General features: G+C 46.9%; 1 protein-coding gene across 1 annotated transcript; it reads left to right on the plus strand.

The window, feature by feature from the left end:
• The first annotated feature begins 1,383 nt into the window (after positions 1-1,383).
• Positions 1,384-4,698, plus strand: SIGLECL1 (SIGLEC family like 1). The gene is made up of 5 exons (XM_053915866.1): positions 1,384-1,387; positions 1,476-1,757; positions 1,877-1,982; positions 3,085-3,241; positions 4,642-4,698. Exons 1-5 carry the CDS (start codon positions 1,384-1,386, stop codon positions 4,696-4,698), a joined length of 606 nt encoding a protein of 201 aa, XP_053771841.1.
• Positions 4,699-11,778: the final 7,080 nt, after the last annotated feature.

An 11,778-nucleotide genomic window follows, 5' to 3' on the forward strand; every position in this document is an offset into this window, starting at 1 on the left:
ATGGAATTCCTGCTCCTCAGGGTGGACTGGCCTTCAGGATGACCAAAGGGACAGAAGTCCCTGGGTTGCTAAGAATACTTTCTTCGCCCCTACCCCCATGTCTTCTTTCAGTTACTCATCCTCTCATCCTTTCTGGACCACACGGTTCTGAGGTAAGATCTGGCTGCAGTAAAAGTGCCAGGCCTCTCCTGTCACTGAGAGCCATCATTACTGCTGCTGATGGCACTACCACCGAATGGTGTGGGTGAGTAGTGGAGAAGTGGTGCTGGGGCGTCTGTGGAAGCCAAGGGCTCTGGGGGCACAAAGAAAGAGAATACAAGTGTGCTGGATGCAAAATAACCAACATGGATCAGGCATCTGTGGGCCAGATGCTGGCCAGGCTGGGGGTGTCTGGGGCAAACAGTGGATTGGGCCAGGGAGTGGGGTTGGAGGCGAGGGTGGTCTGAGGAGCTGTTTGAGATATCACTGGCACACGCTGGGAGTTCCCAGGTAGTCACTTTTTCAGCGTCTTGTCAGTGGCATTCCATGAGCATGCCTTCCCAGATGGAGAAAATAAATAGTCTAGACACCAGCAGTGGAAGAGAGGCTATACATCACCCATCACCATCCCCTTCAAATTCTTTATCACCTCAAGTGACCCAGGTGAAAAGGCCAAGTCAAGACGCAGGGTTACTGTTTAGGAGGAAATTACCCCTTTCTGCCAGGAACCCCAAGTGGCTCCAATGAAAAAGTACCTGAAAGCACTAAGGACCAACTCCTTCCTAATCCATGGTATTCACCAGATTGACAGTATGTCCTGCCTGTTCTGTGTAGAACTGGGCAGCTTCAATTGCTGTTACCCAGACAATGTTACAGCAATCTTTGCTTCAGGTGAATGCTCAAGCAAAGGCCTCTTGGGGTTGGGAAGAGGAAAATCTAGAAAGGCATTCAATTTATTGAATGGGTAATGTTTTACCGCACACTGAGCTAGGAACCCTGCAAACCTTAGGGCATTCCTCCTTACAGCAATGACAGTGTGATACACATTCAGTGACTATCCCTATTTTCCAGAGTAGGAAAGGGCAAAGAGAGGAGAAGTCATTTGCCTGAAGTCATCCAGATAGTAAGTGATGAAGGGAGAAATTGACCACAGATGGAGCTAGGAAGGGGCAGAGCCCAAGGGGAGAGTGGAGAAGGGAGGAAGAGAAGGGAGGACATAGGAGCTAAGACTGGGTAGTCTAGTCTGGGCGGGGGGGTAGATAAGGGATTACATGCAGTGTGTATCCCCAGAAAACTCCAATCTACAAGGTCAAGCATTCAGGTTCAAGCCAGATGAGGAGAGAACTCTGTGAGGCTCTACCCCCCTGGGGGCCCATAAAGTCTTTCCAAAGCTCCTTGTGAAGCATGAGTAAGGAGAAAACTGGATCCTAGAGAAAGTGGAGATGGAGAAGGGGCATCAGGATGCCCTGCCAACTCCTGGCCCTCCCTTCCCACAGAACCTGCCAGGCTGGTCTCTTCCTCTTGCTCTTTGGAGAAGGTTCTGCAGTGCAGCTGCTCCTTCCATGGGGTCCCTGTACCCTACGTGCGGTGGTGGATGAAAGGTGATATCTTGGGTATAGATGGCATGGATGATGGCCCCCAGTTGACTTCCACCCACATGGGCCCTTGGGCCAACTCCACCATCAGCCTGGCTGAGATACCAGAAATGGGCACAAGTCTTCTCTGTGAGGGGAAGAACTCACACGGAGTGCATTCTATGACCATCACACTGATGTCAAGTGAGGATGAGGAAGAAGGGGATGGGGATGGGCATTGGGGCCAGGGGAGGAGGCAGAGCTTTGTCTCCAATTTCAAGGTTGCGGCAGAACAGCCTTTCTCATATGTTCTCTACTTCCAGTAAAGAGTTCCTTCATTACGCAGACGTTCATCAACGGGTTCTTCCAGGGCCTTGCTTATGGATCCATTGCGACTGCACTGCTCTTCCTCTGCCTCATCCCATTCATGTGAGTACCGGAGTTAAAATTCAGCTGTGGATCTCTCCCAGAGCCTGCTACTCAGCAGGCCCTGGCAATGGTGTGGCACAGAGTAGGTAAAGACTGGGCCCCTGCCCTCAAGGGAAGGGACAGGGGCACCAAACATGGTTCCCACAATCCAGGGCCATCAGGACTCTTCTGAACCACAAATAGGCCCAAGGGACAGAGGTTTTCAATCAGTTTCATGAAGGAGAATATGAAGGAGGAAGTGATGCCCTGGAGAAGACAGCAGAGTCCCTAGAGTACCATCTGCCATGGACCTGGGGGCTAAGCACTTATTTGGTAGAAAGTAGTATCTACAGATCTCAGAGACACGTTTGAGGAATTTCCAGTGTCTTTATGCAATGTCAGTTGCATTGAGAGTGACTGATAATGGCTAACAGTGAAGATGAAAAAGGTCCTCTATGTTGGTTTATAAAGACTCTCAAAACTTGGCTGAACCTATTGGCTAGAAGCCTAGAGTGAGAAGGACAGAGTTACCAGAGGTCAGACCAGATAGTTTGATGGGGGCTGGGATGGGGGTGGGGGTCTGTCCTCCATATGTCTTGGGCTTAATTCTGAGTTGGGAGCCCTGGAAATGTGCTAAGCTGGGAAGGAAGGCATGAGCTTGGGGTAGAACACAGACCAGAGGGGGAGACCCAGGAGGCCTGGGGCCTGAGACAGACCTGAGCTGGGCCAAGTGATGTGGGGCAGTCAGAGACATGGGACTTGGGAGTGACTAGATACCCCAGGTGAGGAAGGAGAGGAGCAGGGTGGCAGGACCAACTGGGGAGCTATTTTCAATTGGGGAGTCTAGTCATTTGGACTTAAAGACCAAAACAATCCTTTACAGTTTGCAAAGCCCTTTCATAACTGACTTCACCAGAGCCCCAGGGCCTGATGAGCAAGGTGATCCCATTGTGTGGAGTGTGAAACCACCTCCCAGACAGTGGTGTGGCTCACCCTAGATAACATGACAGGATAGTACTGTCACTGAGGCTCTAAACCGGAACTTATGATTAAGACCACAGCCCTCTTGGGGGTCCTGGCGGATGTGGAGAGCCAGAACTAATCTGGAGGGTCATTTCTGTAGAGTGAAACATATCAGAAGGAAGCTGGCAAAAAAAATTGTAGCAATCAAGGCAGAAAGGAACACTAAAGACAGAGAATGCCAAGGATCCAACGCAGATCTGAAGCCTGAGGAACCAGAAGAATCCACAGTCATGACATCTTCTGAGAGCCAGAGATTGGTGGGTACCCACTGTGTCTGCAGTCTAGTCTAGCATAATAATGGTAATAAGACACAGCAGGAGAACCACATGATTATCCTCAATTCTATAGAATGCCAGAATATGCTTGAACATCATCTTATAGACGATGAACCTAGGGCACAGGGAGGAAAAGAAGGATGAAAATTAAGAGGAACAACCTAAAGGATGATTAGAATCCACAATATATACACACATACACACACACTGAGTCCCTATTGAGAACAGGGTTGTGAGAAAAACTCCAGCAGCAGTTGTAGCGTTAGAGTGGAAATCAAAGGGTTTTATCTCTTGAGAGTTTAGCAATCTGCAGTCACCACAGTCTGTAGATACCACAGGCTCAAGTCAGTCTGAAGTGCTGGGGGACCAGATTAAGCAGTTTACTTCATTTACCCTACAGCCTGCATCCTCAGTGGAGTTTGGAAGAAAGTACTTGAGGTTTCTGAGCCTCACTGTTACTTACCATTGACCATTCTCTAGGCCAGAAGTGCCCTGCTGCTGTCCGTATACCTTGCACTGGGAGCCAGTGTTCCTTTTTGGATAAACCATGCATCTATTAAATTCCACCAGTATTTCCTGCAGTATTTCCTAATATCCATGTGGGCCATGCTAGGATCTCAGAAATGGGTCAGACCCAGGCCCTGCCCTCAGAGAGCAACCAGGCTGGTGGGGAAGGCACCCTCATAATATCGAGGCTGAGCTGGGGTTCTGGTTGCCCAGAGGAAGGAGGGAGCAAACCTACCTGCAGAACCAGGCAGAACTTCCCAAGGGAGTCTGGGGGCAGTCGGGTGGCTCTGGTGCTAGGAATGCATAGGAAGGACCAGCCAGGAGAAGACATACTGCAGGCTCCAACCAAGGCATTGCAAGGAAAGGTGAAGCCAATACCTTCTCCATGTTGCCCCAAGTGCTCAAAGGGAGGGACAGAATTCTGTCCTTATTTGGATACCTCATCTCTGAACCTGTTTCAACATCCTTCTTTCTTTGCTCTGCAGGACCCATTACCCTAAACTTCCAGGAAAAAGCAAGCTGAGTTGGAGCCAACAAAGCCTGTGAAAGCTACATTCACACCATGAGAGCCCATTATCCCATAGAACTTTTAAGGCCACAGAAACTCAAGATCTATAGCAAACCTGGAGCCCCTGAGCCTCCTCAGCTCACAAAGACCTCTCAGTCACCCCCTTCCTGTCCTTCACACTGGTTCTCCACTGAATAGGGTTACTCTTGATCTTAGAAACTTTGAAAGTACGCTATGAACTGTTCTTTGGGTTAGCCAGAAGAAATGTGCCCCATCCTGGAATGGTGTCAAAGGAAAGAAAAATACATGTGAGACCATGAAATAGGTCCACCAAGAAGGAGCTTTTGAGCCCCTGCTGTGTGCCTAGGATCTAGAGATGTACATATGGGAGCACCAGACTTTGGAGCCATCCTATCTGTATTGAATCCTAACTTAATGCTTAATGGTTATATATCTTGGAGAAGACCATTTGCCCCCACCCTTGAACTTTAAACTTTGAACTTAAGTATTCTCACTTGAGGTGTACCTGGGTGGAGAATGCATGAAAAATGGTGTCCAGAGATACAGGTGGAGAAAAGACACAAAGATGGGCCCTGAATGTCAAGCTAAGCATTGGAGCTTTTATCTGGTAGGACTTTATTCTGACTCCCTTAGAATGTGAGTTCCACAAGAAGAGCAATCCTGTCTTTTTTTTCCCTACCTGTATCACCAGTACCCTAGCATGGTGCCTAAAATATAATACTCTCAAAAATGTTCCTTGAATAATTGAATGAACTGTAAGCTGCTGGAAGGTTTGAAGCAAAGAAGTGGGGTGACCAGATACACAGTGAGAGGCCCTAACAGGAGTAGTTATTGAAGATGTATTTAGAAGAGGTAAGGCTGGAGGCAAAGAACCTAGTTGGGAAGTTATTACAATATTTCTTGGCCAGGCTGAAAGGAAGGCATACAAGGAATGAGAAAGGGATTCTGACATTAGAATGGACTGTGGCTGTGTATTCCTCTCAGAATGATTGGTAACCTTTCTTCTGGTGGCAGAGGCTGCTAATTTTCAGCTGTTGAAAAAAAGGGTCATCTCTTCCCTGGGGCATTATTTGTGAATAAATCCAGTGGTTTTCCATTCAGCACTGGTGAGATGGTTATCTTGTACTCAAGGCAGATATTTATATAAGCCCTCACATGTATGGGCACCTCTCTTGCATGCAGTCTATACATTCCACATGAGAACTCATCTTGTATCAGATGAAGCAAATAAGCCAGACACTGACATTGCTTCTGTGGATCTTGTGGTCTGCACAGGTACACAGATAGTGAAGAAAGAAACACAAAATGATAAAATAAGTGCCAAGAAGAAAAAAGAGAGACTACTGTCATGAAAATGGAGAGTTGGGTCTTGTGTCTTTTGTTCAGGATGGGGTCTTGGTTGCAGGACAGGAAACGAGGGTACGAAGGTGCCTTCTGATTGGCCCTGAGGATCGTGCCCTTGGCATTTTGTTCCTTGATCAACGACCTCCAACCCTCCCATCACGTTTCCCACAAGTACTGGGTTGAGGAAGAGTGTCCCTTAATGACTAATTGGCGTGAGTCTTAAGCTCTAGGAGTAACCTAAAACCACCAGCTCAAGAAAGACGATTCTCCTGAGAACTGAGATGAGGGATGCCCCGCCAGAGTCCAGGGTTTCCAGTAGTGACCATTGTTCCAGACTAGCTCAGGCAATGGAGACCCACGAGGCTCCTCCCCATCCCAGCGGCCCCTGCGCATCCTCAGGCCCTGATTGGCTCCTGAAAGACTCTCACATGTTCATTGGTGAGCATGCAGGGAGGGGGCGAGAGCGTGGGAAGGGTTGGTGCTTCTCCAGGAACTGGTATCCTCACGTGACCTCTGGCTGGTGGGTCGTTGGTGAAGCCTGGTGACTCTCAGGCCACCTAATGAGCTGATTGTAAGGCAACTGACCATTTAGCCTTCCTCTGCCTGAGTCACTTCCCGGCGAGTCAGTGGTTTTGCACATGGTTACTCCATGTGTCAATCAGTACATCGGGCTCAAGGTGAAACGTTAAAAAGGTCCTACAGATTATTCGTCTGGAAAGTTCGTTCTTCAGTCAGTGTTCTATAACTGGTAGTAAGTCAGCCCGTCAGTCCCTCAGCAAAAATCCAAGAGGACACTCGGTTTTCAAGGAACTAGCCAGGTGGAGACGTGTTGAGGAAGGTCCAGGTTGGAGCTCTTGGAACCCGAACCAGAGACAGGGAGGTAAATTTGGAAAAGGGAAGGTTGCCTATGGAGACAGCCCATGGATGTGCCAAGGCTTGGAGAAGGGCATGAGAAGGGGAAGAGATTGTAAAGCCTGAAGGACCATTACATGCTGGACAATAAAACCATCTCATGTTATAGATGAGGGAAGTGAAGAGAAACCGGAGAGTGGACAACGCCTCAGGTTACCTCATGGTTGCTAGATGGCTGCTCCACCTCCAGCATTACATCCATAGTCCAGGGAAGAAGGAGCGAGTGACAAGGAGAAAGTAGTGGTGCCAGTATCAGATAAGCAGAATTCCCCAATGTCCCCAGCAGAGAGCCTCATGTTTGGCATTTTATATTGAGAAGCCTCAACATTTGTGCTTAATATTAAGTCTAGCAGAGTGCAAGGTTTTTTATTTTTGTGCTGTACACATGGGAAAAGAGAAGAGTGCAATCCCACAGATAGGCATACATTTAGGGAAACAACGCCGTCAATTACAATGTTTTGTTACCAGAGCAAGAAATTATCAAGTTAAGACAACTGGTCAGAATATCATTTTTTATTTGAATATCATTTTCATAAGACATGGAATAATTTGTAATGTCTTTGGAGTCTCATAAGACCACTTTGTTTAAATTGTTCTTTCAAGGGAGGATTTGTATTAAGAGAGAATGGAACAAGTCAGTGACAGTCATGAATATTCATTAAAACACTGTATATTGCAGAGGAGGACATAAATTATATTCTTATAAACATTCTCAGTTTTGCACAATATCAAATCAGATTCCTTGAACTCTTTTAAAACATGGAACAATGTATTTTGATTTATAGCTGCAGGGGAAGGGAACATTTCCTTCAATTCTTTCTGAGTTGTTTCCTTTATTATAAAAACTTGGGTTTTTTTTTAACTAGGCTTTAGAATTTTAATAGCTCATTAAAAAAATAGAACTAAAAGAGATATCCAGATCTCAATTGTGATGGCAAAGAAAAAAATGGTGTAAAGGTTAAACAGGCTTTTATTTGCTGGTAGTAAGTTATTAACATTTTTCTTATACTTGACTCAGTGGCCAGAACTATGTCACATGGCCACCCCTAAATTTGAAAAGGCCGGGAAGCCCTGACTTGATATGGCTCAGTGGGTTTGGTGTTGCCTCACACACCAAAAGGTTGCCAGTTTGATTTCTGATCAGGGCACACTCCAGGGTTGTAGACCAGGTCCTGGTTGGGGGCATGTGAGAGGCAACCAATTGATGGTTCTCTTGCACATCGATGTTTCTCTTCCTCTCTTTCTCCCTCCCTTCCCCTCTCTCTAAAAATATAGATTAGATGATAGATAGATAGATAGATAGATAGATAGATAGATAGATAGATAGATATAAAGGCAGGGAAATCCAGGGTATTTATTTTTAAAGAACCAGGGACTTGATCACCTGAACAAATTTGAAATAATGAGACACACAGGAGGGTTGATACCATGTAGGCAACTCCAGGTCTGCCTGACACGTTGCTGGAAAACAGATGGACAGATGGGGTGCTGAAGAGAGTCTGAGAAATGCAGCCTTGTGGTTGAAAGCTACTAGGAGGAAGTTACAATTGACCTGGACTTGGATAGAGTAGTACGAGTTGAGTGTGGGCGGCAGAGAGGGTTGGAGAAGGATGCCTTAAAAAGGGGGGTTGGCCCGAATAAACACACAGAAATGGGAATGTATGGAGTATATGTGGAAAGGGTGCCTTTATTTCTTCTGCATGCAAAGAATAACAGAGGTATAGGGAAGGGGGCTGTGGAGATTGGGTAAGTATGGGGTAAAATCGTGGAAAGCCTCGAATGCAAGGCAAGGGAGTTTGGAGTTTATTCTGTCAGCCATAGAAATGCCTTTTTAAAATGCAGATACCTTCAATATATCCCATCTTCTCCACCCCCTACCTATGGCCAACACCACAGAGAATCATGGGGACTCTCCTCTCTTCTTAAAGCTCCTGGCGGCTGTTTAAATGAAGCTCCTAATTCACAGATGAACAGACCTTAAGGCTGATGGAAGAGACAATAGCCCCTAGTAAGCAGTGAATTTATTTCTACCCCTACCCCATGTCTCTTACTGCTTCACCTCTCTTCATTCGTTCCAAATCCTTTCCAGGACATAATGATCTGAGGTCAGATTTAGCAGCAGCATAGGTCCTGGTCCTTTCTTGTCCCTGAGATCATGCCGGTCCTCATGGCACTACCACTGTTATGGCTGGGTAAGTGGAATGAGGGCAGGGTGGGAGGTGTCTTAGGAAGCCAGGAATGCACTGGGGCGGGGGGGGGGTGAGTGGTGGTGGAAGATGAGCAAGGCTGAGGTGAGGTAAAGGGGTGAGGACCTAAAGAATCAAGTACCTGATGAATTAAGTAACAAAGAATTCCACGTGCACATTCCATGATTGGCCTTGTGACCCTTCACGTGTCCCATTTCATCTCCCCAGCAACCCCCTGAGGGATTCTTATCCCCATTTCCCAGATGGGGAAACAGGCTTTGGGAGACTAAGCAGCTTGCCCAAAGTCTCAAGCAGTTTCGCTAGTGGAGCCCAACTCCTGCTGACTCCTAGTACCATTGTAACACCATGCCCCTGCCACTCTAGAACCTAGATGACAGGTGTGTCCACACCTGTTGTCTCCACATCATCCTGTACGGTGGGTATTCTTAAGCCGCATCTTAGAGAACAGACACAGAATGGTGGCCCAGAACCCAGTGCTTCAGGATCCATGGATGTGACGTCTTGGAGTACCGACATCACATGTAAAAAGCTGGAGGCCAGGCCTGATGCTGTTACTCCTCTGTCTATGACATGGGACAAGGCTCTTCATCTCTCTGAATCTCAGTTTACCCCTATGTCTAGGGTAGTAATATAATAAAACCATTATGAGAATGGCTTACGCTGATTTCTGTGAAAGTGCTTTGAAACCTATAAAGACTTACTGGTGGTCTTACTACCATCATTTTAGGGTGACATTACTAGAAGTGGCCTCAGGAACCATGAAGGTTACAAGTACACTTGTTTTTTACATGAGAGAGTTGTCACCCAGCAAAGGGAAAAAGAAGGGGAAGGAATAATTGTTCACTAAGAGTGAACAGCTAAGTTATAACCTGCAATTATTATTACCGGGTGCCATGTGCCTCTGTAGTTAATATCTTTAATTCTCACATCATTGTGGCATTGGTATTATTGTACCTATTTTTCTTATTGAGAAGCTGAGGTTCAGAAATGATACCACCTGGCCAAGGTCACAACATACGGTCCCCCACGAATAACAAGAACAGCAAAAAAACCCCAGCAGACTACATCATATCGGTGCAGTCTGGGAGTCCCCCAGACCACTCTCAGGTTCCATGATTCACAGAAGGACTCACATATTCATGGTGAAAGTTTATTATAGCAAAAGAATAGACTAAAATCCGCAGAGGGAAGAGGCACCTAAGGCAGGGTCTAGGAGAGACCAGGCATGAGCTTCCAGTTGTCTCTCCCAGTAGAGCTGAGCAGGCGCTGTTTACCTCTCCCACAACGAAGTGTGGCAACATGCACAGTATTGCCAAGCAGGGAGACTCACCAAGCCCCAGTGTCCAGGGTTTGTCATGGGGTTCTGGTCCTATAGACATGGCTGACCACTCCCACGCCCCAGCCCCTTAGTCTCCAGCCCCTTCAGAGGTCGTGATGATCCCATGTGTCCCAAGGTCCCCACAACCAATCACGTTGTTAGCATATACTGTCTGTTTGTGTCCTGAGGCCTCAGGTAAACCAAGACACACTCACCAGGCAGGACATTCCAAGGGTTTCGAAGTCCCCTCCCAGGATCTGGGCAATGGCCAAACGCTTCTAGGTTAAGGTGGATACTTTCATGCACTGTTGGGATACTGGGAGAGACTAGGAGAGTCCGTTTTTCAACTTGAATCTCTCCCCACAGGGTTACTTTCTTGTGTTCTGATGGAAGTCACGAAGATGCTAGTGGAAGAGGACCTGTGCACTCCAGTCCCTTGCATATTAGAGTTTCCCAAAGAATCCCTGAACAATTCCATGGTCACAGGCTACTGGCTCAATAAAAATATTAGCTCCGCTGTAGCTATAAGTAAACTTAATGCTGCCATAGATGATAACACCAGTGAAAGATTCCACAGTATTTGGAATCTTGAAGAACGAGACTGTACCCTGCTGACCCACAATGTACTCAGAAGGGACAACACAACATATTTGTCCTTGGCAGATCGAGAAGAACAAAAGAGTACCTTACTGAGGGAGAATATCACACTCTTCCTGTCAGGTGACATTCAGTCTCATGCAATGGGTGGTTTGGAAAGAAGGAAATACAGCAGGGATTTGGTAATTGTGTGGCTTTTACCTCACAGGGCACTGGGCTTTACAAAACCCTAGTGATTTACGACAATAATACAAAGAGACAAGTACAGTCGCTACTTAATTTTTCTGAATAGAAATGGCAAAGAGAGAGGAAGTGACTTACTCAGGAGCATCCAGCCAATAAGAGATGGAGGTATAAATGATCACAGATCAGCTGGAAAGGGCAGAGCCTCCTACGAGAATTAGATTGGGAGGGAAGGAGGCAGAGTAGGAGCTGGCCCTAGGAAGTCTAGGCCAGGGGACAGACAAGGGATCATAGGCAATCTAGATCCTTAGGAAATTTACTCATCCTCAGTCTTGAAAGTCCAGGGTTCAGGCTCAAGTTCTACCACTTCAAGCAAGTCTTTCCAGTTTCTCACCGAGACAATGGGGTATGCCCCTTCTGTGCAGAGAAGGGAAATAAGTTTATGAAAAGCCACCCAACAATAACAATCCCAGGTCCCATGAGGTTGGAGGAATGGGGGAGGGGCACCAAGTGAGCTAATGGGTGGGAAAGCACTTTGTAACCTGAAAACCCTAGGCATCTGTGAAGTATCCATGGGGGTCCCTCATCCCCAAGGTTTGACTACAATACTACTCTCTCCTTCAGACCGGACACAGAAACCAGAGCTCTACATTCCAGATATTCCTGTGGCTGGGAAGCCTGTGGCCTTGACCTGTACCATCAGAGGCTCCTGCATAGAAACCAAAGCCCTCTTCCTCTCCTGGAAAGAACGCACTATGTCCTTCAACACAGATGGCTCCAGAAACTCCTCCTCCTCTTCCTCTGTGCTACACATGACCCCAAAGCCTAAGGACCATGACACCACCCTGCAATGCCATTTGAACTTCTCCCTACCTAACTTGACCAGAATCTCCAAGTTTCCACCAATCAGTGAGTGCTAGTG

Source organism: Desmodus rotundus, chromosome 12 (assembly GCF_022682495.2).
Source record: "Desmodus rotundus isolate HL8 chromosome 12, HLdesRot8A.1, whole genome shotgun sequence".
Taxonomy (NCBI): Eukaryota; Metazoa; Chordata; class Mammalia; order Chiroptera; family Phyllostomidae; genus Desmodus; species Desmodus rotundus.

Coding starts and splice junctions, on each gene's coding strand:
- SIGLECL1 (XM_053915866.1), top strand. Junction 1,983..3,084: donor CTCTGCCTCATCCCATTCAT/GTGAGTACCGGA, acceptor TCATTTCTGTAG/AGTGAAACATATCAGAAGGA. Junction 3,242..4,641: donor CTTCTGAGAGCCAGAGATTG/GTGGGTACCCAC, acceptor CTGTGTGCCTAG/GATCTAGAGATGTACATATG.